General features: G+C 52.3%; 1 protein-coding gene across 1 annotated transcript; it reads right to left on the bottom strand.

The window, feature by feature from the left end:
• Nucleotides 1–387: 387 nt before the first annotated feature.
• LOC126527400 (uncharacterized) lies at nt 388–27011 on the bottom strand. Its single transcript, XM_055068715.2, has 3 exons — nt 26781–27011; nt 24529–25824; nt 388–6209 (listed from the first exon to the last, which is right to left on the bottom strand). The coding sequence occupies exons 2-3, from the start codon at nt 25751–25753 to the stop codon at nt 5326–5328; spliced, it is 2109 nt and encodes a 702-aa protein (XP_054924690.2). The 5' UTR covers nt 25754–25824; nt 26781–27011; the 3' UTR covers nt 388–5325.
• Nucleotides 27012–27823: the final 812 nt, after the last annotated feature.

The following is a 27823-nucleotide window of genomic DNA, read 5'->3' as shown; positions in this document are numbered from 1 at the left end:
ATCAACCAGGCTAATGCTCACCGAGAATTTCAAAATCGGTCAATGTAAAAGGATTCTAAAGGAACAGTCATCATGGAACTTAATCACGTTCCACAGACATGCACCCATAAGGCATTCTATCGATGAGCCCCGTCAGTCTCAATGGATAGCGAGATGGTCCGGCATGAAATGTGCGATGCTGTCAGTGTAGCTTAATTCTCCACAAGATTCAGATTAATCTGAACAGACATGGGTGATGGCTAACCAGGCTTGGCACTGTGAAATGTGGCGTCTGTACTTCTTTGGTTTCGTGTCCTCTTGCTATCCATGTGCAAGAATGCAAATATGGCAGCGCTGGTTTCATCCAGCCGCAGAGCCAGATGTGCACAAGAAAAATGAAGACAAATATGAGCAAAAACAACATTTTAATTTCTTCTCAACTGCATCATAATCCTATTCAAATCCTTCCTTGGCACTCATAACTTATCAAACTCTAGTGCAAAAAAAAAATGCCCTCTCAACAGCACAAAGACTTGAAACGCCTTCTATTCTTCAGTTTGAAAGAGAAAAAAAAATTACATAATGCTCCTAACACCTATGTTCACAGTTTCGCTTCTGTCTTATTTTACCAATATTAAAGCTATGATCCTGCTATGACGATGGCTGAGGTGGAACAGTAAATTACAAAATGGGGAAAGAGCAAGTTGTCCATCTGATATATATATATATATATATATATAATATGTATATAGAATATCGCAATGTGTATATAAAATGCATATGGTAATGTCGGATGAAACAACTATGCATTTTTTTTTTCAACTTCCACTATAAGGCACGGCAGTATAGGATTACAGGCAATGAGAAAGGTATTCATTAGAGCTGTGATACAAGTGACAGTTTTAGAGAAAAATTCCGGGCTGTCCACACTGCAAGAGTGCAGCCTTTACAAAATTAAAAATAAAACCCTTACACGAGCACAATATTAAAATCAAAATATGAGTAGTAACAATTTGCATTTAAAAGACAGTCCTATGAGCGAAACAGCACAATGTGAACAATACAGCACAGTGAAACCCTAGCATTTTCTGCATCCTCGTTTGGGGAACCATGTTGTGCGAGAAAATATTTTCATTTGCATTGAAGGAACTTCTTCACATGACAGAACTCCATTAAAAGTGCTATGACAGCTTGCCTACAGCATTAAAAAATGTTCTGAATGCTTCCATTTAAAAAAACAAAACGTGCACACATGATGCTACTTATGGCCAAGGTAGGGTTACATCACAAAACAATTTGAAGCTAGTGCTACAGCGCTTAAGTCTCTGCACTTTCATGTAAGGAGAGGGCTTGCATTATGATATAGGCAAAAGGCCAAAGTGAAGTGCTTTGGTCAGGTTTCAAAGAACAGCAAGCCACCTTCTTCCATAGACACCCATGGGAAGCCACAGAGCCCCCAGATCCAAACCTCAACATGTGGCATTGAGTTTTCACGCCTGACTGCAGCACTCCACTTTGAGCAACCCATGATGGTGCACAATTGAATGTTTTGCATTAGCTAGCATAAACTCCCAGCCATCACAAGACCACATACAAAAATGGCAATCGGGCAACTAGCGCACGCACACACACACACACACACACACACACACACACACACACACACACACACACACACACACACACACACACACACACACACACACACACACACACACACACACACACACACACACACACAATGATATGACATGACAAAAGGAATCCTTCGGCGACTCCGCGGTATCACAATATCATTCGAAGGAAATAAGACTGTGCTAAAGAAGCCTCGTGTCGTGGTTATCATAAAAAAGCCAGTGATCCTAAGGTACAATAACTTGGCAGGGCAAAGTTAAACAAGTGGCTAGTACAATAATGAAGCATGTGCAACAAAAGAACCATTCCTAGTCATCACACCAGGAAAGGATACAGAAAGTCACTATAGGCAATACCCCTGTAAACACTTGGCGGCATGTAATTGACAAACCCACTGCAAATACAAATCAGTAATAATTGCTACCTATATCAATGTGTAGGAACTTTATAATGCATTTCAAAAAGAAAAAAAAGGCACGGAAAGTAAAACAACCTCCCCATGTAGCCAGAGTGCCAAGACTGAAAGGTGCACTCACGACCTAGCTAAATGCAAGAATAAAACAAATTTTATGCCCTTCAGTATTAGCTAGTGTTACTGTAGGTCCTGGTGCACAGGTGCAAAACAAGGCATTATAATTAAAAGGGAAGGGCCACAAAGCTGCTAGGCCAGATTTCAGAAATAGCAACAGTAAAAGAAGCACCAAGGACTGGTAACGAAAATAACAAAGAAAATACCAATTCAGCATAGAGCTTTACACAAAGACTACAATGAACAGCAAAGTATTTGCTGCTAGACTTTGAGGGCAAGTCTCAGTTAATGCTACGAAAAAAAAAAATTGATGCATGAGGCAGCCACAAAGTAAAATTAGAACCAGAAAATTGCATTCTGCAGCAAGAATAGTATAAATGCAGGTGAGCAACATGGCAACAGGGGAGGATAAACAGACTGCAGAAATACATGTGGAGATATTGATGCACACACACATAACAAGCAAAAACCCGCAAAACAGCATGGAATCGTTGTCCATAGCCGATTACTGCACGAGCATAAATAGACAGAACAATTTGGCACTTTTCAACCAAGTGCCGAAAATGAGGTGAACGCTAAAATCAAAATATGAAATGGCAGAAGTGTAAAAATGTTTGTCCAGAGCCTTAATCAAGGGTAATGGAGAACACAAAGGGTCCAAAGACCCAGCGAACGAAGCAATGCTTAGATTCATGGCATGACCACGCAGGGTCCCTCTCCGACTCTGTTCAGATTTGTTTGCTGTTCAGAGTTTTTGATGGGCAGACACTCCACAAATGAATTTTGACCTCTACATAACTGCAAATTGGGCAGGTCACATAGTGCTCAGGGACACTGCAGATTTAGCACCGCAGAAGGCAAGCACTTGCAAAGGAGTCAAACCCATGACCAGGCCACCAGGCAAATAACGAGAAGGCGCTGATGGCCAGCTCTAACTCTACCCTAGGTTTACGGGACAGCTGAAACAGAAGTGAAGATGAGGAAGTGATGTGAAATACAACACACTACAACGACTACGAAAGTATATTTCACAAGGCAAAACAGCTAATAATGCCCAAAAATTGTTGCACACATTGAAGGAAGTTGACGGTAGATACAAACAGAAGCGCAGCCAAAGCACTTAGCCAAATGAAATGAATGACATGAAAGAACAATATCCACTCAAGATGAAACATTGCATCATGCCAAAGTATCCAATTGAACATTCTAGGCTGAGGATATGCTCCTACTGAACATGAAAATATGATAGACCTACAACTTGCTTGCATAGAGAAATCAGTCTAGCATCCTCATTAGGTAACACTAACTGAACTTTGAGTGGCTTTTGGAGCGAGGGATCGTAGTACCATTGCCTCGCTTGATAAAGCTTGCAGTGCAGTTAACATCAGCATATATAGCCGTGGTCTCCTTTAACTGTGTGCCCGGAACATAGGCAGAAAACACAGTGTCATTCCCTTTTAAGTGCCCCCTGTCCACAATTGTTTGGTGCATGTAGCGAAAAACAGCAACACCTCAAAGAAATTTCGAACAAGGAATCAAGAGCAGACAGCATGTGTATGGGCTGATCACTTTTGCAGAAGCAATGCAGCAGGCAGTAGCGTGCCAGGGGCAGTACTGGTGGCAAGAGCGATCTAAGTGCACTAGCTAGCAATCTGAGGCAGCATGGCTGCAATATAATAGCCAAGGCTTGCTCCTCATATAGTTGAAAGAGGTTCTAGATTTAGCTGCTGCACACTGTGCGTAGCTCAAGAAATAGCCACAATAGCCACGAGTCTGGCAAGAGCCTACGAATCAACTTGCACAAGTAGACTCCACGCCCCTAAAGCTTGCATTCCTAATTTGACTGACTTGATAATTGAACAGTGCCTACAGCTGCCCCAGCATAAAGACTTGCACTCAGGTGCTACTTGTTAATGAAAGCCTGGCTGTCAAACTAATTAGCACCATGCGACATGACATGAAGTGGATGAGAGGTGGCAGCAGTGAGAGAAAGGTGAAGAGAAATGCTGAAACAAGCCTTCATATGGTGAAATTACTGTGAAAGCACACTATACAAGCACACCAACAGGCACAAGTTTCCAAAACTAAAAGACAAGCCATAATGATATAATTCCCGGTAAGAAGGCCCCACAATGATAGGTAGTAATATATGTATATATATATAGATGAACATCTATATCTAAAATTATGTGCTCAACTCTGTAGCAGCAGCTCTATAGACCTATTTCTCCCTGCCAAACACCTAGCTGGCTGTGTGCAGAGCAGAAAGAAGCTAAACTTAAAATAACACACAGCATATACAACACACAAACACCACAAACATGCACCACATGAAGACTAGCTGTTCCAACAAAGAGGCACCAAACCTGCCCCTTTTCTTCCCTTGTTCAGGTTTCCTGAAATTCAAGTATTGGCTGGATCCCCCCCCCCCTTTTCTTTTTGCACCAAAGAAACACTACACACACATCTCGAAATACAAGCAGTTTCTGAGCTACAGGAATAATTGTAACCTGTCAACTACTAACTAATTCTTTCCGAACCATCTCTCCTACATAAAAAAAAGCAAAAGAAACAACTTAAGATCACAGTCAACACGCAGCCAATACCTAGCAAGGGAATATTAAAAAGGCAAGTATGGTGCTCAAGAGCCCACTTCTCCCTCTGTATATATTCTTAAAAGCCACTAGCTGGTTTCTACAGCCCAACTTCAAAGAAGCATTTCTATGTTGATGCACAGTGACCTGAGCTACAGCGTGCTGTGAAGTAATTTCAACATATGTTAAATTACAGTTGGCTAGCACGCATGGACAGCTGTCACACTGAACAGCCAGAATGCATCAATGTTTGATATTGGCAGTTCAAGCATGCAACACAGCAGGCTGAAGCATCAAATATGCCAATATAGGGGGTGGTATACAGATCCACAAAGTTCAGTTGTCAGTCCATGGCAGGTGGCAAGGGAGGTGGGCTCTGGTCATTGCCATTGTGGCACTGATGCAGGCAAGCTCCCACTGGCAGGGCAGTCCACTAGTGGCAAGGAAAGTTTTGCAAAGGTGACATTCAACCCTGGCGCCAACACAGTGACAAACGTGGAGGAGTCAGTGGGGCAGCACACACAAAGTAGCACCGAGGCTTGCCGTGATGCCACCCAGCCGCCTCCATATGTCTGCCGCGTTGCGTCCTTAACGCCTGCACTGGCGTATCCGTTGCTGCTGCTGATGTTGCTGCTGCAGCTGTGCCAGCCTGCGTCGGAGCATGTGGTGGCGCTGCTGCTCCTGCTTGTACACTTTCTCCTGGTGGCACGCGTCGTAGGTGAGCTTTAGCGCGTACGCGGCGGCCTCGTTCAGAATGGTGACCTTCGCCGCTTTCGTGTTCTCAACCAGGGCGGGCACCTGCACCCGCAGGTCCTGGAAGGCGACGCGCAGGTCGTCGCGCCGCTTGCGCTCCATGGTGTTGTGCTCGTTGCGCTTGGCGCTGGGCGGAAGCTGGGACAGCACGTGCTGGCCGCGACGACCCGCCGACGGCGAGCACGCGCCCGCCGGCCCGCAGCCGTCGTCATCGCGCCTGGCGCGCTTGGACTGGACCATCAGGGACGCGTGATGCTGCTGGGAGACTTGCTGGTACTGCCGCGAACGCTTGCGCTTGCCGCCCATCGTAGCGGCGGCGACGTTGGGCGAACCGGGGGCCAGGCCGCCGCGACGTCGCCTCCCGGGCGCCTGGCCATTGCTCAGGGCCTTGTGCGAGGGAGTGACCACCCGGCCGCTGGACGTGATGCGGGACACGACGGCGGTGGCCGGGGGCCGAGGTTGACGGACGGTGGCGCAACGGATCGCGCCTCCGGCGGTTCCGTTGGCCGGCAGCGCGACGACAGCGGGCGCGCCGCCGTGCCGCTGGCGCTCGCCGGAGACGGTGACGACGTCGATCTCCTCTTCGTCATCGTCGTCGTCATCATCGTCGTCATCATCGTCGTCGTCATCGTCATCATCATCCTCGTCTTGCTGCTGGTCGGCAGACTGCTGCTCCTCCTCGTCATCATCATCGTCGTCGTCATCATCATCGTCGTCATCTGCGGCAGAGAGAAAGGCGACACGCAGTCAGGCGGGACGTCCAAGAACGCAAGTGCAATACAATAACAATACGAATTTGAGTCATGCGAGTTCGCTGGGCGGCAGGAGAACGCAGTATCGTGACGCAAATCACTCGGAAGCACAACTTGGCTAGAAACCGCGCAGTGTTGACAGCGGTTACGAACTTCCGCCGCTGTGTACGCAATAACCGCTTGAACCACTCTCCCGAAACAACGCCCTGTAGGTGTCGCGCACTGCGCGACACAGCTCGCGAAGCGAAAAAGCACCATGCCGCAGCGACTCCGCAAACGGAGCAGAGGGTACGCGGAGAAAGTGAGCACAAAGCGAACGGAAGGACCGCGGAAAGGGAGGGGGGGATAAAGAGAGAAAGAACGCAGGCAGGCTGGAGACAAACCCTGAGGATCCCAACCCGGGTTGAACGACCTTCGGGCCGAAAATCGCGACCCCCCGCCGGCGGCGACGTTCTTGGCAGGAACGCAAGGACTCGCGCGACAAGGCGGCAGCAGCGGTGCCATCGCTCGCCGCGCACGCGCGCACACAAATACAAACGCGCACACACACACGCCGAGGTCGTCCCCGACGCAAGAATACGATCGACCGGAACCGCCATAACATTCTGGCCACGAGTGCAAGCACAGAGACTGTGCTGCAAGTGATACGGTGCCTGTCCGAGCCCAGCTGGGGGCGAGGCCGCCGTCACCTTGACGAAACGCTGCAGCAAGCGGATAACATAGCGCCTTCAGCCCGATCCGTCGATCTTTTCAGCTCATCCACTGCATCCCCACTAGTGCAGCAAGCTTATAGTGCCGATCTCGATACACGGCAAGTAACGAAAATCAGTACGCTCTTGCCGACGAGCACAGCCTAGGCAACTAGAGGCGACCAAAAAGGCCCAAGGCACCTTCCGGTCGCCTAGACACTTTTCGCAGTAGAAGATGGGGTGGAAAAAAAAATAGAGCGTCTACAGAACGGCGGGTCACACACAGTCGTTCACCGGGGCAGCCTAGGAACAACCAAGTCAAAGACGCGATACAAGAAAAAAAAAAAAGAGAGCGACAGACAGCTACCGGCAAGTAAGCTAGTAGCAGTGAGCGACACACTGCAAAAAATAAAAATAACAAGTGGGCGAGAAAAGGCAAACGAGAAGGGAGAGGCCTTGAGACGACGACGGATCGAAAATAGAGCAGCGTCGACGTGGTCCCGACGCCGAGACATTGGCGTCACCGCGAACGAAAAAAGACAGGAAAAAGAAATCAAAGAGGGCGCACACACACACACACACACACACACACACACACACACACACACACACACACACACACACACACACACACACACACACACACACACACAAAGAAAAGTCTTGACGCGACGACCACTCGGGAAGACGAATTCGCCGTCTCTGCAGGGTCGGTCGCTCGCCCACTACGGAAAGGAACGCGACGCGTCGGAGGGCTCTCTCTCCTAGGCCCGCGGCAGCAACACAAGACGCCCAGGGTTCGAGAACGAAAGACTATGGTCAGGAGCGTGCCAGGGCGGATCAAGCGAAAAATAAAAAGGCTACTACCAGCTGGGGCCAAGAAAGCGCGTCGGGCCAATTCCCTAGCGCTGACTTCGAAAAAAAGAAAAGAAAAAACTCGTTATAGCGAAACTGAGTGTGACCCGGCAACCGCTTTTACGTTACACAAGCAGAGGCAGCTCGTAACTTCTACCTGCGATAGCAATTGGTACTTTGAGACTCTGGAGCGATTACTGCTCAGTGTTTATACAGATCTGGAGCCTAGCAGCCACAACGGAAGCTCGCGCAACCCGCAACAGGCCCTACCCTAGACGAATTTTACGACGGCGACGGTCCTGTCATTCAAAGGTGCGCCGGGGTTTATTGTTACTTGATCTGCTAGTATTCCATCGCGTTGGCTACATTCCGCCAAATAAGAGCGAACGAAAGATGCAACAAAAACACTTCGAGCTTTCGTCTCATTAAAAAAAAAAAAGGAAGAAAGAGAAAGCACGAAGACATGGCAGCGGAGAGCGAGCAGGCGAGCATTCTTCGCGGAAGGCGAAAACGCGGTCGCACTACAAGTAACCTTTGGCGCCAGCTGCCATCCGGGGCCTTTCAACGACACTTCTCGCGGCCTGGTGACACGGGCTTCAAACGCCGGCGCTCGGATCGCTCGCTCGGCGCATTTGACGTCGTCCGCGGGGGGAAACCTTTCGAAGGCTCGCATTCCTCTCCGCCTAGCCTCGGTCAGTCGTTCGTCGCTCGTTCGGTAGAGAAAGCTAACCTCGCCACACGATCCTAACATTTTCGCCGAGGCAGCGGCATTAGCGCGGCTGGCGAAGCCGAACGTGCGCGTGTCTTATGTTGCCACGAGGACGTGCATTGGTGGGAGTGTGCGTTGTGTGCGTACGTGAGAATGCGCGCGCGTTTAGCGGAGCGTGGGGGCGGAGAGAGAGAGGGGGGGAGGGAAACGCGCTGGAAACGTTATCGCATTTCGTCAGAACGCGACGCAACCAGCCAACGACGCGCCGCCTATCTGACACTGCAGATGTTGGGAAAGAACGAAAAAAGAAACGCGGTCACGCAGTAGAAACTGACACGAAGTTTACTTACTGGCGGCTGTGCCGCCTCGTGTATGCCGCATCAGATCGCAGTGACGTCACGCGCTTAGGAGCACTACTCCTGCCCGCTAGGGCGTCTAGATGTTCCTTCGTCAAAGAAGGGCCACAGTGTGTGTGGTGGCAAACTCCCAGGAAACGAATCAAACTACGAGAAAACAAATAGAAAGCACGTCGAAACGCACAGTGTCGCGGTGACGGGCATCGAACCCGCGTCCTCCTCCCGCGCCGAAAGGCAGCCGAAACGCCACGGGCCCCCGAAACAACACCGGAGGCGACCGAAAGTTTTCCAGCGAACTCCAAAAACGGACGGGGCCCCCCGTTCCGGACCCAAATACGATCTAATGGGAAAGAAATGCGTCCAGGAAACGACCGGTAGGCGAGAAAAAACTAGTCTTGTTTATCGAACCAAGGGGGTGAGCAAAGGCGCGTGACAACTACAAAAACGGGACAGGCAACTTCGCCGACTGTACACACTAGGCTCTCAATCGTCGTTGGTCGTCACTGGCCGAAAACAGGGCGCGGAGAAAACCGAGTGGCCGGCCAAGAAAAGCATCGCCCCCCCGCCCCCCCCCCCCCCCCCCCAAAAAAAAAGAACGCACAACATATTCAAGCAACAGCTCGTTGGACCACCTCCGCGGGAGAAACGAACAAACAAACAAACAGAAATGCGGGGCGAAGCACCGAAGGACGGAAGAGAATTATCCGGCCAGAAAACGGCAGCCGCTCCTCTAATCGGTCAAATGGCCGCTCCCCGCGGTGGCCCTAGCGGATAGCGAAGACTCCCGAGACGGGAGGGAGGGTTTGCGGGGCGAACGGAGCAGCGGCAGGAAAGAGCAATCGGATCCAGGCGCAAGCATGAATAATGAGCGAAGGCAGCAACGCGCTAGACGCGATAAGAGGTGCAAGGAAGGATAACTAGAGGAACGAACAAGTAGAAACAAAGAAGCAGACATAGAAAAGTCAAATCATGCAAAGAGAACATGAAAGAAGGCCAAGAAAGATGTCCACGTGTGGCGAGGTGGGGGAGGGCGGGCACGACTGCCAGTGGGAGAATACGGATGCACGCAATAGAGCAAGAGGGTGTCCTGACGGAGCTGCGGAAAGGAATTTTCTTACGCAGTGCGAGGGGAAAAAAAACGCGCCCTTGAGTGAAGAGCGTGGACAAAGCCCGTTTATTTCTTTCTTTTTTTTGTCAAGATCACCGAATGAGAAAATTAACAAAAGTGAGAGAAACTCGGCAATACAAGGGCGACGAGCAAATCTCCCGAGAGATCCCCACTATCATCAAGAGAGAGAGAGCAAAGGCTGGAGGAGTGAGTGCGCCGAGAAGTGACGTCCGTGCACGTAGCTACGTATCCAGCTCACGAGCGAGATTAGATGGTGCGGGAATGGAGTGGTCTGCTTACAGGAAGCAAAAGAACTCAGAAATAGCACGCCGCACTTAAATAGAACAGCTAATTAGAACTTTGCATTTAATCAACCTTTGAGGGGACAAAAATAAAGGGGGCGATGTGGACGATAAGCGGTGACCAATGTACGCTGATAAAAAATTAACCTCCCATGTTCTTGCACCAAATACGTGGTCTCTCAGCGATGCGGTATATATACTAGCAAGGCAGTTGGTTACCTTAAGAGTGGAGACCTGCTACGGTTGCTCAGTGGCTTCGGTGTTGCGCTGCTAAGCACGCCGCGGGATCAAATCCCGGCAACGGCGGCAGCACTTCCACGGGGGCGAAATGCAAGAGAAAACATTCTAGTACCTAGATTCAGGTGCTTGTTGATGAAACCCCAAATGGTCAAAATTGATCCGAAGCCCCCCTACTAGGGCGTCCCTCCATCAGATCGTGGTTTCGGAACGCAATACTGTAGTTCATACTTTTTTTTTTTTTTCAGAGCGGGACTGCTTGCCCATTCGTAACGCGCGTTGAATCTACTCGGCAATGCCCGAAATTCCACCTTACCACCAGTCACCCGTCGGGCTGATGATGCCATGAAACTAGGAAGTAAGAATACAGAGCGAGTTTTACAGGAATCATGCACTCCACTCCGCTGGCCAGCTAACGAAGGAGTAATTTGCGACGAGTGGGTGAAGAAATAAAGTAATTTGGTTTTGAAACGAGCGTGACAACAAGACGACGTCGTTCACCTTTATCAATGACAGCACTCTCGCTTGAAGAGTTAGGACATCACTTACAATGTACGAGCACAAACAACGCACGTAAACAAACAAAAAATACACCGCGAAGCCTCACCTTTGTTCACGCCTTCGTACCACTTGTTTCGCACGAATTGGAACAAAAACAATAAAACGCGTGGGACGCTCAATTTCGCAAGCGAGGACAAGTTCCAAAACCTTGAACTGCTCGGACGCGAAGCAGCACGAAAAATTCGAACAGACTCACGACCAAAATCACGTCGCATGCCTTTCTCAGACACACCCGCGCCGAAATCTCAACAGAGCGCAAGTTCGGTCAGCAAGCAGCAGCAGAGGCCCAGACTAAGGAAAAAAAAAAGCTTGTCGGAACTTGCCCCAGACGCTTCTTTCGCTCAACGTCTTTTGCGAGGGACGATAATGCGAAATCGAAAAGAAAAAAGAAAGACCAATAAAGGCACGGTTCTCCGATCCGGCGAAACCAAAGGGACCCCCGGTGCAGAGACGATCTGTCCCCTCTCCACCCCCCCCCCTTTTTCTTGAAGCGCTATCGAGGAGGGAGAACAGGCCCCGCAAGCAACCACACACAGCGGCAGAAAGGGACAGGACGCGAGGCCGAAGGCTTCGGCGCAACCCTCAGTCAAAGAAGGAGAGCGCGCGTGAAGGCATGCGATTCAGCCGCCAGCTATAAGAGGAGGGAGCTACGGTAGAACAGGGGGGAGGGGGGTCGATGCTGCAACCTTCCAACGAGGCTACCAGACGGCTTCTTACCCGTCTCTAGCTTAGAACCGTGCAGTAGTAGCACGGTAGCAGCAGTGGACCTGCGAAGCAAGACATTCGGGCAAGTATTCTGCGAGCCATCGAGAAGCGTACGGCAGAAACGACGTCCAGCCAGAGGCACAAAGATGCGCAGAAACGACCGGACAGGAATGAATGCTCTTCGTCAACTATATACTCTTGGCAACAGCGCTAAACGACGAATCAAGGGCAAGAAAAGCAACACACAAACGCAAGCTAACTTGCGCTCAATCCGCTCGGCCTTCCGCACGCGTGCGGAATCATGAAAAACTCCACATGTCCCACACAGGTTTCCGGTTTAGAACGCGTCCGCGCGACCCATGTAAAGCGAAATTTGTGCTTAAGTGCGCGAAATGTGCAAGGTTCTCGCACACCCGCACGCGTGCGGAATGAGCTTAAGTCTGCCCTAAAGCTTTCTTTTTTTTTTTTTTGTCGCCTCGCTTAGCGCAGTTTCCCAGACGTACCAAGAAGTGAAATTTTCAGCCATTCCTTAACTTTGTCCAGACGACAGACACGCATTAAAGAAAAAGAATGAAGCGCCAGCGTGCGCACACACTTGCGCCTCGAGCTTGCGTGCAGTTCATTCCTGTCAGGCTGTTCACATGTTCGCGCGTCTTTCCCGCCGCCAGAACTTCGAGCGCGTTCACGCGTTAACGGATTCGCCACGAGCCGCAGGTACCGTAACGTGTCCTGCACCGTATTAAGGAGACACGGGGAGACATGGCCCAGCCTGGTGCAGGCCCGGTAGACAATCGGATCGCGCTGCCGCGGAGGTGTACAAGCACCTTTAGTTTCACCTTGCACTCGATGCACGCAAGATAAGGCCGCAAAAGAAAGCTAAATAAATGAGAGTTCCTATGCATTCACCTCACACTCCCTTTTCTTCAGGTTGAAAGCGCGTTCAGGATCGGCCTGCTGCTTGTTAACGTTTGTCGGCTGCCCCTCCACAGGCACACTAAACCATACGCCCCTTCCGATTCGCCGATGCGAAGAATAGCCAAGGCTGAGTAGAAAAAAAAAAAGATTAAGAACTGACAGGGCACGCGAAAACCTTAACGACAAAGAACGCGCACTTGCTGCAGTCCTGCGCACTTTTCCCCCCTAAGCTGCAGGGTGTAGAAACGCTTCGTCTGTGCCACGCCGTTCCCCTCACCATGTTGAACCTCAAAGAGCGGAAAGGTGAATCCGGTCTCCGACCCTCACGAACGAGGGGGGTCAGTAAGCAATACGAGAAGAAGAAAAAAAAAGAAGAAAGAACAGGAAGCCTCACGAAAGTAAACGACATTCATGCGATAATCACGGCCAACTTGGAAACTGCTGGCCGCGCAAAAAAAAACATACGGGGAGAAAAAAAAAAAAAAAAGTGGCGAAGGGCATCGGGTTCCAGGGAGTGCCGCCAGGTGGTGCCACCATCCCACGAATGCGGAGCAGACGATAAGCGCCACGGAGAACCGACGAACGCGCGCGCCGACTCGACGCATAAGCACGGAGCCGCAAGCTCCGGCGGCCTTCCATGCCTGGCCGGCTGCTCACAGTATCGCACATGTTCGCTTTCACTTCTCCCATGTTCTTGCTCAAGTTGCGGCTGATCTCGCAACCCTTGATTTGCCAATCGTCGGAGGGGGGCGAGACACGCAAGAGGGTGCGCAAACCGCGCTAGATGCTCGAGACGCACCCGTTGACATCGGTACTGAATCCAGCGCTTTAAATACTGGATCAGACGACAGGATGCAGAATGAAACAGCTCTTCAGAACAAGCCAGACGACAGCGTGCCAACGACAATGCCTTGTGACAAGAAGTACAGCAGACGACGCACCGGGGCACCGCTGTCGTCAGCTCCACGTCCCGCTCAAAAGAGCTGTTTATCCAACTACGCACCAAACTGACGGCACAAGTCAACGGTGTGCCAACTACAGCATGGCAAACGCTGGTGCTGTTTGCGATAGCTGCGAAAACCTGTTTAATCACAAGTACGGCGTTAGCCGACTCGCGTTTTGGATAGGTAACTGCCATCGGGAACAATTGCAACCTTTTACTTCCCCAAAACACAACGTACATTTCTACACGCCACGATGATGTCAATGATCGGAGATAATCGCACGCGATGTAAGGTGCCTGCATTTCCCGCGCAACAACTCGCACGTCGAACTACGCAATTGTACGGCCGATACCCGACACCACAACCCGCTTGTAGTACGAGTGTGGCCGCATGACGTAATCCAGAGTAACAGGCGTACTCCGAACACAGCTGCGCAATTGTGAATGGCAGTCAACCCGAAACTAACCCTCGGCGGATAACCAGCACGCAGCTGTCAGTCACTGAAGCGTTTAAAAAGGGGGGGAGGAGGGGGTCGACCCGAGACAAACCTGGCGCGACGTGCGATAAGCGCGAAACAGCTAAATCAGGAAACAGGCGAATAGCTAACGCGGCGCGGCGGTGCAAAGCGACATTGCGACGGGAACACGACACGACGGTTCTTACAAAATCACGCAGCGCAACAAAACGACGAATTGCGCCAGGCTACGCAGGAAAGTAAAGCCAGGTCGTGAAGGAAGAGGGTGAACCGCGCAGTGCGAGGCGCGGCCTTGACGATGCCGCAAGCTCTTTGGCTACGTCACAAGGTGGTTTGAAGGATATAAATAACCACGGCGGACAAAAACGCGACGGAGAAAGAAAAAGAAAAGTCCAACCGGGTGATGCAAGCCTTCGCAAGCACTCGAGAAGGAACCGTGACCCAAACAAGTTCCTTGACGCTCCTAATACTACGTTAAGTCGTAGCAACTGTCTCGCAATCTCGTTTGCAGGCGTACGTAACGAGGGTAACATTAGATGAGCGCGCAGGCTTTGCGTGTGGCGCAAACGAAATTGCGCGACTGTCAAGTGTTCCGGCATCGCAAGTGCTGCGAGAGGGCGCGCACTTCCGTTCCACCCGACGTTTACTGCGGAAATTCAAATTTGCACGTGGTGAAATCGAGCCGCCTCCGGGTTTGACGCTTGTGGTAACCCAGTCGTATGAAAATATCGTAAAACAAAACAAAAAGAAAGCAAAGATACTTCGATGGCGAGCATACGAACCAGCTGAAATAACTAGTCTGCTGCAAGTAGCAGACGAAAAAAAAAAGAGAGAAATGGTGGGCGAAGCAGACGTAAACAACACAGCGGCAGGGCAGGCAGCCGTTCGCCAGGCGGACTCGCATGAATAAGCCTGAACAATGCGACGAGGTATTGAAAAGGAACGCACGAAGCGAAAGTGATATATACAGTAAACTAACCGCTATAATAGAGTACAAGAAAAAAAGATAGGGCGTCCGGGTATGAAACAATAACACGTACTGCGCAGCCGGCTTATGGGGAGCCCCTCCCTATGAGCCGCGATGACGCACGGTGAGGCAAACAGTATTGCATCAGATGACGCAATACTTTAAAATTCAAGGCGATGCAGACGACACGGAACGTTTGCTCAGCAAACTAACGCGGGAAGAATAGAAACTGTTCAAGAAAAAAAAAGGAAGAAACGATGTCAGTTTTACTCCCTGTCGGTCCCTGCGTGGGAGACGCCTGCTAGGGGCGCTGACGCGCGTGCTCCAGGACCTCTAATAAAGTTTATCAAACCCAATCTCCGTCAGAGCAAATTACCGCCCGAGAAAGAAAACGGGAACACCCACTACGCAAACAAGCGCACAGAAAGAAGCCCACAGCGCTCTCCAACGCTCATCCATTATACGGCCGAAAATAGCCGGCTACGAACCCAGAAGATAACCCGTTCAATAAGGGTGGGCGAAAACCTCCAACACAAGTCGTCGAGACTCACGATGCATCGGCGGCTAAAAATAGCTCCCCGGCGGATCTCCTAACCAGCCGCCGCAACGGAGACGCTTATACACACAGACACACACATATGTGTGTGTGCGTTTCGGGTGGGCATTCCGTTCGCAGTGACAAATGTAGGCCGCAGCAGGAGTATTCGCCGAATTCCCTTGCTTTCATGCGCGTAGGTGTTCAGAACCAGCGCGTTTTTTTTCTTCTTCTCGCCCATCTTATGAAGCTCGGATTGGTGAACGAAAGGGGCATAGCCGATATTCTAGTCGCTATCAATGAGGAAGCGGACCTGGTCAGGTCGCGCAATGCGCAGATGAAACCGGCGGGACACAAGATTAGAGACGGTAGCACGAAGTAAACGCGGTGGTCGAGATTATCGAAGAAATAAAGAGCTGGACCGGGCCACTAACGCGCCGAGCGGGCAACCAACCGACAGTTACTACATAGGAGTAACAAAGCTTGCGCCACGAGAAAAGAAATCGAGGACGGTTGAGGATTAGCTGGCGGTGTGAAAATTTCAAAACTTGCAGGCGTAAGATGGAATCTGTTGACGCAGTACAAGGGTAATTTAAGATTGGTGGGAGAGGCCTTCGGGGGACTTTCGATGCGGACATTAATGGTTCTTGGAAGAAGATCGGAGAATTCAGACGGGATGTACACTTGCCGTTCCCTGCTCTATCAGATGTTCAGACCACACTGCGAATATTTAAATGTGACATTTTGCACGTTCTTCCCGAGCAGAAAATTGGGTCGAAACCAAAATATACGTTTCTGGCGATTGTCTTCTTAACCGACATGACTTGATTGAAGTGAACCAGCGACAACATGCGAACTGCCAGGGCTCTTAAATGGTTACAATGAGGGCTCATTTATCATTAAAATGACCAATCACCTTGCCACCACTGCGCGGCAACAAACGATCTAGAATCAAACGCAAATAAACCGCACCCAAAGGCCTCCCCAAAGACGGTTGGGGGATGCGGGGAGCGAACGAAGGCACGGCAGATAAAGGTGCAGTGGGGGGCAAGGTGTCTCATTATACGCAGTCACTCCTTTCGGCATCCAGCGTCAAGGTGGGGAGAAGGGTTCCTGAAGGGGGACTTGTGCCGGCGCCAAACGACGAGCTTATAGGTACTGCGAAACGCGTGAATCCGCCCGTTTAACTACCGCCGTTCCGCCCCTCAACCCCCCCCCCTCCCTCTCGCCTTCGGATCTCCACTTTACCTGGTGCGAAGAAAAGCGCAACGACCGCTGAACGAGGGGAGAGTTCTTGTTGAAAGGGTTCGGTTCGAACGGGCACGCAGAATTCGAAAAGAAGGAAGACGAGGCTCTACCCTCCACCTCACCAATTCGATGCAGCGCAGTGGAAGCTATGAAGATCGCGTCGGCCTGCCACAAACAGAACCAAAAGAAGTGATTCTATCCCCAATTTCTGAGCATCTGAACGCGCGACGCCGAACGACGGGGAGGCAGGATTAGTTGAGCACAATAGGCGAGCTCCCCTTCCCCCCTCCCCACTCTTTCCGGAACGGGCGGCCGGGTCCTGGTATTGCCAATTGGCTGACGGCAGCCCCAACGTTCCCTACACTGCACGAAATTGGTGAGACCGAACGCAAGAGCGAAGGTAGGATGACGAGCTAGACGGTAGGAAAGGGGTGTGAAAGATGGAACAAAGTTGAATCGAGCGTCGGCGGTCTCGGTTTGAACAGGGGGAGGGGGGGGGATAGTTTGTCGTCGACGGATCCGTAGGCAAGTGTGAAGGACGAGCCCCCCCGTTTTCCGAGAATGAATCGAAAACCACCGATCAGATACACACGCCACGAGGAGGGAGGGGGAACGAGTTGTCGAAGCGTGTAGAGAGGGTGAAAGGTAAAAGCGAGCGCCGGCGAGAAGGGCGAGAAGCGCGGTCGAGGCAGGTGAACCGCATTCCAGAAGACTCGCCCTTCTCCGGAAGCCACACCAGGCGAGGACAGCGCGTAAAAACCAGACCGGTCAGCCATGGAATCGTCTGCGAGGCAGACGCAAACGAACCCTCCTTCGTCTGGCAGCAGTCTGCTCGATGGAATGATCGAATTCCTCTGGACACAGGTGTTCCCGTCAACGGGGTCAAGTGCTGATGATCACAGTGCCCGAACAACGGAAAGCTTTGGGGGAAAGCAGGAAAAGAGACGCTGTCAACTCGTGCGAACGTGTAGTTTCCCCTATCTCTATCTGAACACACGAAGTCTCTTTACGTCCGCTTACTAAAGCGCCGTAATGAATAAACCGCTCGAACTTCGCAGGCGGTAGTTGAAGCGACAAACGTGTCAACTGCGATCATAGAGACGTGCTTTGCCTGCGAACGAACTGAGTTAGCTGTGAAGCTGTTCAATACTAAGCGCATTAAACTATTTTTTTTCGTCTGCGACTTTCGTAAAGTCCAATTCTTATAGCAGACGACATCATAAAGCGCGATTCTGCCACTCGCGGCGAAGCTGTCTGCTCCACTTCGAAAGGCGCACGCCATCGCCGAAACATACGCTCTCGGCTCCAGATGAAATCACATGAAACGCTTTCACCACGCCACAAAGACGTGTTCATTCACAATGCTGTAAACACTGCGCTCTCCACAAACGGTCTTTCTGGAAGGTTCCCGGCGTCCGCAGAATAATAAAAAGGGGGGAGGGGGGCAACTCGCAATCGCGAAAGGAAAAAGGCTATGAACAGCTCCTCGGAAGGCTGCTGACGCATGACCCAATCGTGTACGCTTATCTATTTGCGGTCGCGAGTCCACTGGCAAAAAGCATCATGGAGTTGCCACCGCGATAGCGCGCTGACGAAGGAAAAGGTTCGCATGCCGAAGACATGCGTAGTCGAACAAGCAGCGTTTGATGATTGCTCTATCTCATGCCAAGACTAAAAAAAAAGAGTTAAAGAAGAGCAAGCAACGATTAAAAAAAAGCGAGCAACGACCGAAGGAGCGCCGGTGAGCTCATAAGAGGGCGTACTCGCGCGAACTGGGAAAGAAGGTCACGACAACAGCACTGATTTCATTTAAGATAACGAATACCAGACGCGAGCGAGAGCAAGAAAAACGGGAGATACGGTTCGACCAGACGACGCGAAATCGACGAAAGCGAAAACATGGCAACGCGGAAGCCAGGAGAAAACGGCGACTAGCGGAGACGACGCTAGTAGTAGTAGCAGCAGCGGCTCCGAAAGCCAAGACGCGTGGGTTCGCCCATTCAGGAAAAGAAAACAAAGAAAATAAATGAGTCAGACAGTGCTTCGAGTGGGTGGGGAGCATACATAGTACAACGACGCAACCGCACAGAGCAGACCGGCATCGCGTGGGTTTGCGCCGAGTATGACCCGCGACTTCGCGGGAGGGCCCCCCGAGTGACTAGCAGCTGACACACCCGGGCAGCATAACAAGCAGCGGCGGCAAGATTTTTGCCTGTGAATCAGCGACGTGCGCTCAGTCAAACGCTGCGTCGGCGACGTGCGCTCGAGAAGAGAATGAATGAAAAGACGCCCTCCCGGCAAAACACGGAAGTGAATGGTCTCGCATAGAACACTGGAAGGGGGGGGGAGGGGGGGTCGACGAGGTTACGCGTACGAAGCGCTGACGCCTATCGTGACGTCATACGGAGGCACTGTCTCATCGCCCACACATGCCTGAGCGCAAGCTTTCCAACGCAGGGAGGCTGATTGCGAGACGAAACCACTGGCTTTTTTTTTCTTTGTCTTTGTATGACGCCGAGGGAACTGGCGCTAACCTATTTACTAAGCGAAACTATCACTGCGCAAATTGATCGCGGCAGTTAGAGTGAGGGTTAAACTAGATACAATCACGCTGACTGCGCGAGAAGGCCAGTAAGGCTCGCGTCATCGCCGGTCGTAAAAGTTGAAGAGACGATAACGTGAGACGTAGTAAAAGTGCGCCTTTACGACACGAAGGGCCACTTTAGCACATCAAAAGCTCGTGCCGCTATGGATATATCGCGGCAAGTGCTTAACATGGTGGGGTAATGGTTAACCGTAAGGGACGTCCAAAATAAAGGAACTCAGGCATCATGCATCAAAACTTCGTGACGCGATAGCTTGGACTTGACGTCATGGACGACATATTGTAGCAATGTTACATTGCGCTAACGGAAATAAGGCGGCGGTACGCGCGGTCAAATTACGGCGGACCTTACGGGCTGTGCTAGTAGTAAACATCGCGTCGCCTGCCAACTTGCGCTAAACCAGCACGCTACCGCTAGCAATACCAGGCGGTGCGCCTAGAAGATGCCGGCACTACAAAATCAATACTGCCCCGGCCAGCATCGTGTGTCGGGCTTCGCCGCACGGCAGAAGTGCTTGCCAGGGAAAACGAACGTCGCGGTGTAGGGGGCAGACCGGAAGTTAGGCGAACAAAAACAAATTAACAGGAATGCGAAAGCTTTTGCCCAGACGGAAGCGACGGAGTTTCGCTGGACTGTCGGGCGTTTCCTCTTAACTCGATGCCTGGATACAAAAAAAAAAAGTGATCCCGCCCACTTGGCAGAACGTGATGCTAGCTTCATTTGAATATGCGCAATACGTCGAGGCAGCCGGGTACTGAACAAAAAAAAGAAAGGAAAGAAAAATAAAGCTTGTAGGCGTCACCACAACGTAGGGAGAGAAAACACAGATCGCAGGAAGCGGTGATACGCTCTGACGCCAACTGAATGAATCAAACGGCCAACTAACTTTCGCATTTCGAGCAGACGAAAAAGGAGACATGGCAGAAGGGAATGTTTAACAGCCCTTGACGTCAACTAAACGCAACATAACCACGTAATTACAGCTCGTTCCGACAAGGCGCTCTGCCGTAAGGGAAAAAAAAAAAACTGCGAGCCGCAGAAGCTAGGCTACTATAGCCACACATTTCTTTTTTCTACATAGAAGAGTCAAGGCATCTGGCACTAACATACCAGTCCTAAAAAAAACTGGCGCCTGTCTCTTGAACACGTGTTACCGTACCAAGTAGTCCGGCAGCGTCTGGCAGTGCTTTTGGTTGCTCGGAACAGACGCTGAACCGACTCGTCTTCGCGTTTGCCCAGACGCGGAAGGGAAACGCCGCAAAATAAGTTTACTATTATACCGAGTGTTGCCTGCTGTGTTAACTGTTGCTAGTAAGGTGTTTGTTTTCTCTTCGGCAGCCTAAAACGAAGTCGATTAAAACGCGGGACTCTTTTGCAGAAGCAATCGCATGTGCGCGCTTTGCCTCCGTACCTTTCCCTTGATGTCCACAGAAAGTTATTCCGCGAGTATGGAGAATCGACTGCGCGGTATATCTGGACGCGAGCTCAAAGAAACTTGACGAGCCAGGCGTGAAGGTAAGCGCAAGTCTAAGCTTGTACGCAGAACAGCGCCGAACCGCGCTTTCCTGGAAGCCTAAATACTTTGGTCGCATCCCCACCACCGCAACGAAAGCCCGTACGTATCGCAAACTCCAGGCAAAAATGGGCTTAAACTAGCCATTGACCCTTCCAACTGGCGCGGGCTTTGTCCACCCCACAGAAAATGAAGCATCCTGGAAACAGGCATGGTGCCTGGTCGGAATAACGAGAATTCGTCAGTCAGTGGACAGGCTCGGACTGACACACGAACGACCCTGACAGACGTGAAGGCAAGGACCCCTACGCTTGCCGTGCAAAGAAAAAAAAAAGGGGGGGGTTGGATGGGGGTCAGTCCCCTCTCCCCAAACAAAGACGAAATGCTCGCGCGCGCAGAACCCACTCCCTCCTCAAAAGACAGCAATGCGGCAAGGCGCACCGCCCCGAAAACCCCGGGGTCGTCCACCAGCGACACACGCACGCACAGCCCCAGTCCGGTGGCCCCGAAAAAGGTGAAGGACCTCGGGCGCCACAACCATACAAAACCCGCGATCGGCCCTGAATCGATCGAAAGAGACGGCGCGCAGCCCCAGACCCGGGAGCTGGCGCGCCTGGGGCCCAGGGTTTCCAGACCCGGGGTTTCGGAAGAGGAAGGAGTAGTCACCCGGGAGTGGAGGAAGACAGCCCCGAAAAAAGAGCGCCCCCCTTCTTTCCAACCACCCGCGCCGCTTCCGAGAAGGAAGCCAGCGGTGCGCGCTACAACTCTTTCCGCAAGCAACGCCGTCGGCGACGTCAGCACGAGGAGGAAAGGCGCGAAGCAAACGCAGCCAAAAGAAAGGCGCAACGCCCTCGCCCGCTCCATTCGGCGGTGACCTTGGAAGAGAAGCTCTGCGCCAGGCTCGCGCGGGTCTTTAACCAGCCGGGCGGCAGCAGCAGAGGCCGCTGCCTCCCGAAAGAACAAAGGGGGAACCGGCAACAGAAGAAAACATATAGAACGCGCGCCGAACGCCGTCGTCTGCTCGCTATAGCAGAGCAGACGACGGCGGGCGGGCGTGGCAGACGCCGACGTCGTCTGTTTCGCGCCGCACACTGCGGCTGGTCTCATCGTGCACGAGAAGGGACGAGACCGGACGGCGGTGGTGGTGGTTGGGGAGGGGGTGGGCGGCCAGTTCAATGGCACGCCGGGCCGACCAGCGCGCACACACACGGTGGCGAGTGGAGCGCGCGCCGAACTGAACGGCTTCTTTTCGGCGGCGGCCGACAAACCCAAGAAAGCGTGCGAGTGTCGGCCGTGGTCGGACGGCTGCCTCGCTGACCAGACGACGGCAACAAAACAAACACGGGGAAAAGTCCAGACGACGCCGGAACAACACCCTTCCTCTCAAACGTATACAGACGGTATGCGGGTGTCGTAAGCTAGGTACGCAATGCCCCTACTCGGAAAATAGAATACTGAACCGTGCGCCGGCCAACTGTGACTGCTACCAGATTTACAAGCAAAAATGGCTTCCCCATACATGGGATGAGGTGAGGATGAAAGGCAGGGGTTACGAATGTTCACTGCTTGTAAGAAAACACCTTCGATGTTCAGGGTTTGGGGATGTGGGTAGGGTTGCGATTCTGCGCAGGTCGCAGCAAAAGGCATTAGTAGTAAAGCTAGTTTGGCGCCATTGAAACTGTCGAAACAGAGCATTCTCCCTATCGCGTAAACCGCAAAGAAACTGTGCGTAATGACGAGAAACGTAATGACGAGCAGCAAAAGGCCATTTCCTTACTAACGAGGAACACGATGCCCACAGAGCTTAAAAGGAAGTCGGCGCCGACGTCGTTCCTTGAGCGCGCTGGCTCAACCAAAACGCAAACGCTGCGGAAACGCTAGTAACTACCTTAGAACAGCTGCGCCTGGAAAAAACACAGCCAAGCGGACACGCACGGCGCTCCACAGCCGCGTGTGACGTCACGTCAGGGTTAATGAAAAACGACGCCGCCTCGTCGTTAGATAAGCATCAAAAGTCGTTTTGATTTTGAGAGGATGCTCCGAAACGGCTTCTATCGACATACGCGAGAAAACGAGCCCGTGTCGACGACTTGCAGTAAAAACCCAGCCACACTGTTCGCTATCGCTTCGCGAATTCCTGAAATCATACTGACAACACCGTCAACGTTAGTACCTCAAGCGTAACGAACCCGCCGTCAGATTGCGCGCGAAAGAGAAAACGCGCGAAGGACGCTTGCGCCAACTGCGTAGTTAGCTTGCAAGGCAGCCGGAAAATGCGCGCGAAGCAAGACGTTAGGAGGATATATGCGTATATGAAAAAAGCAAGAAGAACACGGCTTCATCGACAGGGCCTTGGCGGGGATGAGCCCGGAACATTGCCCAGCGTTTCTGGCAAACGTTAAACAGGAGGCCAAGAAGTAAGGTGCCCGTGCACGACGAAACTGAAAGTACAGTCGCCGTCAGGCATAACCTGAACAACGATGACGCATTTAGCGGCTGAACAAACAAGGGCTGTGCAGAGAAAACATCGAATGCTTTCGACGGAAGGTGCGTTGAGCTGGCGCATTCAAGGAGTGTTCGGGTTAAGTATGACGGTGACTGCACGCGTGCAAGATTGAGAGGAAACGAGTTTTTCAGTAACCGTCGCCACATTCTGCGTAGTACCTTTCGATTTAGGTGTTAATCAAGAAAAAAGAAAGCTGTGAACTACAAAACGAGAACGTATGCAAATTTAACGCAAAAGTTATGCCGAGGCAACATCTAGAACACACGACTTAAGCGTGTGTTCTAGGTGTTGCGAATTTCTGGCACTGACGTAAGGACAGGCCTTTCACTAAAGCTACAATTCAGCTACAAGCTCCAAAGCTAGAATTCCTCGTAGCATATTACAGCGACAACATTAAGCAACGACACACTCCGACGTAGTACAGGGCAAAGTGGGGACGAATTATATCGCGCGCGCAGGTCTTCCACGAGTGCTGCAAAAATGCGAGGTTACGCGATCTAAGGCTCTCCAGCGAACGCCAGGTGAAACGGACGCGTTATCGCAACGCAGTTAGATACGAGGTCAAGTAGACGCCGCAGCTGACGCGGTGAAAGGCCAACCACATTCCTCGAACACTTCACAACCATCGATCGGCGCAATAATGCCGCCGTAGGAGTAAGACAGCCGAGCAGCAAAGCACTGTAGACTACTTCGGCGAGTCAAGTCTCAGATCTACGGATAACATATCGCGAAGCTTGAGTTACTCCCACTGCTTGCAATGACGCAACCACTGTAACAAGCGCTAACCGTTGACCAGCGTGGTAATTCCCGGTCGGTAGCCCCTTCAGTTTAAATTGCAATCATGATTGCGACAGAACCTCGGTCAATCGAGCTCGCCTGAGAGTCAGCACATCTGAATCTGCGAGTTGCAGTAAAAGCTGCGATGCGGACAACGCCGATTAGCATTCTCCGCGAGCGCATTAAACACGAAGCTGACGTTCTCTGTGCGTGCAGGCTCGTGTGGCCGAGGTTCACTATAATGCAAATGAGTTGAGAGGTGTGTCATGACAACTCACCGGACTCAGACGGCGTATCCGACAACACCACCGCGCCGCGCTGCCAGTGGCCGTTCTGGGAACGGTAGAGGGTGAGCTGTCCGACCGACGCCGATCCTCTAGCGGTCGCCGCCGACGACGACTGCTGCGAGACGGCCTTCGGAGAGTCCGGAGGAGTGGGAGGCGCCGAAGACGTCGCCTGGTGGTACGAGTGGTCGCTCAGGGGCGTGTAGCTGAGCACCGAGCTGGGGTCGACGCACTGACTGGTCAGCGTGTCGTCAGCCACCGCTGCCACCCGAGAAGCAGACGTCGTCGCGGTAGTAGGGGCAGCCGCCGCGATTCTTCTGCTGGACGTCGGCGAAGGGGAAGATGGAATCCGCATCTCCAGCACGTCGTCGGGCGACCCCGCGGACATCGCCGACGCCGGCGAGACGACCAGGTCGTACGGAGACGCCAGGGCCGCGGCGGACCGCTTCTCCCGGGCGGCCTTCTGCTTGCAGTCGTCCGTGCACTGTCCCGACCACATGCAGTCGTGAAGCAGCTCGCTCTGAACGCCGGACTGCGTCGGCGAGACCGGAGACAGCCAGTCCACGACGGCGGGGGCGTGAGGCGAGACGATCGCGCCGACGACGTCCTCGTCCTCCTCGACCACGTCGTCGTCCGAACCGCCGCCGCTGAGGACCGAGTTCAGCACCGAGTCGTCCTTGAGCAGCTGGTCGATGAAGTCGTCGTGCTCGAACAGAATGGAACAGAGGGCCTCCTGGTCTTCGAAAGACGGAGCGACCGGGGGAATGGCCACGTCGTGGTTCCAATCATCCATCTGGAAATCATTCCACACCTCGGCGATTGCTCCGCCGCCGCTGCTGACGACGCTGTTACAGACGTCATCGACATCATCGCTAACGACACCCATGATCGCTTTTGTGTCGCAGAGGTCGCCCATGCCCGCGATCGAAGAGGAGTCCGAGCGATCGGGCGACCGCGGCGGTGTGGGCAGGAGCTTCCAGAAATCCTTGGTCGGGGAGTCCATCCGGAAATCCCCCACGAGATCGCCCAGCTCGAGGCCGGGCGAGGTGGGCCCGGCGTAGTCGTTCAAGAACATGGAGCACATCTGCTCGGCTTCCTCCAGGGCACTACGAGACATCGGGGCGCCCCCCTTGTCACCCAGAAACGGTACAACGTCCATCACTCTGGTGGCGAATCGCTTCGGTTCCGAATGCGACAACACGGACGTGGACAGAATCATAGTCGAGGCCGCGTCTACTGCTCTCCGATGATCATCCACGGAAACGGCTCGCCGGAGGTCCCGGCGACTGCCTGTAAATGAATGCACAACAGCCGGACCTTGCGAGTCAGACCGACGGAATCACAAAGTGACGGCACATACAGGTATACATATCACCCCGTGTCAGCACCGCCTTTCAAAAAGCTTTCAACACTTTTTTAAAATTTTTCCTAGGCCGATACCGTGGTAGCAGCGCGGGCAGCCAGTCCGACACGCACCGTTAAAGCAAGGATAACCTGTAATAGGCGAAGCTTGCAACGATCGCAATTGACAATTTCCGGACCATGTACGTACACGAAAACTTTCAAAACGCGACGATGGGAAAAACCGTTCGAGGCACACGGTTGAAAAGCGCGCGCAACCGCACAACGCAACATGAGAGTCAGGGCCGGAAACATTCCAAAATATGCCCTTTTAAAAAAAAAAAAAAAATTGACGAGACGGCGGTTGCTTGAAAGAATAAACGAAAGGCGGGGGCGGCAATGTCGCATTTAAGTAACGAAGACAACAAATGACCGCTTCGAAGCAAAATTAAAGAGCGCACCTCAACGGTAAACGAAACCAACCGCGACGCTAATTCCCAGGAACGCGGTGACAAGAGCGTCCGCCCACTTCCAACGTTCTGACGCACACCGGCATTTCGAAAATGTCCCAACGACAAGTGCCAAAGCGCTTGTTCCGCCGTGACAACGTCAACCGGCGACGTGGTAACATCCACGCGGAACTTTACAACGCGACACGACCACGTCGGCAAACCAGAAACGCCGCACAATTCGCGAGAAACATGCGAGCGACGCCAGCGCCCGTCGCGCAGGCTAAAACGCCGGCGGCGAAGCCGCCATGCCGGCGCCGCATTTAAATGTCATTCATTCGCCGGCGCATTTTTTTTTTTTTTTTTTTTGCCTCTTGCGCGAAACACGGCGCGCGAGAGAACGTAAACGACGTAAAATAACGCGCCCATGTCGCGCGACATCGACCGACCGCTTACCTAGCAGCGACTCCGTATCCGTAAAAATCCCAGTGGGCGATGACGACGACGTTGTGTTAATTCCAAACGGGCGGGGAAGATATCCAATGCATGGCACGCGGAGCCGCACACACACACCACACGCCGAGTAGACGCCAACTCTATGTGGCGGTGCGCGACGGAACGCCGCTTTTGTAGGGGGCCGCCACCCCTGTCTCGTTGCGCGTTGCGCATTTTAGCCGTTTCGCAAGGACACTCTTTACCACCCACTCTGTGGCGTTCATTTCAACCAGTTGAGAATTTCTGCCTGAAATTGTGCGGCCGTAATTGTTTATTTCACAATTAACTTGCGAAGAACCGGGTGGAACTACTTTTCTCCGCGAAGCCGCGCCTCGGTGGCCCGCACGGCGCCGCTACGGCGGCATCCACGAGCGAAGCCCTGGGTGAGGAGAAAGCGCCGGCGTCCAATAAGAAGGGATGTTACAAAAAAGCGCGGGAAAAATCTTCGCCAATCAGAGACGCTGTGACAGCGTTTTGCGAACCCCCCACGTGCATTTTCTGCGAGGCTTTTAAATGGGAGAGGAACGGCCGAGCCGGCTGTGAGTGAGAAAGGCTCGGAGTAGTGCCCGGAAAGCGAAGGCGTAAAACGAAAGAAAGGAAAGGGAAACCGGGAATGCGCGTAGACAAGCCGATGGCGGTGGTGGAGGCCATCTTTTTTTTTCTGCCTCGAGACCGGCATTTGGCGGCGGCGGCCGGCAGGCTTCGCGTCGCGGGTGCTGCGGTGTGCTCGGCGCGATCGTGCCGGTATCGCGGCCCTGATGCGGTCGTTAACGTTGGCGCGCCGTGGCGACGCGAACTGCTTGCTGCTCGCTCGTCCCGTAATCGCTGATTGACACCGCCACCTTCGCTCCTCGCTCGCTCTCCTCGTTTGACACCCAACAAAACGTAACGCCTAGATTAAACAGAAATAACACCAAGATGCGCACAGTCACGCGCAAGCGTTTAATAGCGCGTGCTTCTGGCGGAGAGGGGCGCTCGTAAAGAAAGCAAACGACAGGGACGCG

This window comes from Dermacentor andersoni, chromosome 9 (genome assembly GCF_023375885.2).
Source record: "Dermacentor andersoni chromosome 9, qqDerAnde1_hic_scaffold, whole genome shotgun sequence".
NCBI lineage: Eukaryota > Metazoa > Arthropoda > Arachnida > Ixodida > Ixodidae > Dermacentor > Dermacentor andersoni.
The sequence above is the reverse complement of the archived record's forward strand: the minus strand, read 5'-3'. Positions and strand labels throughout refer to the sequence as shown.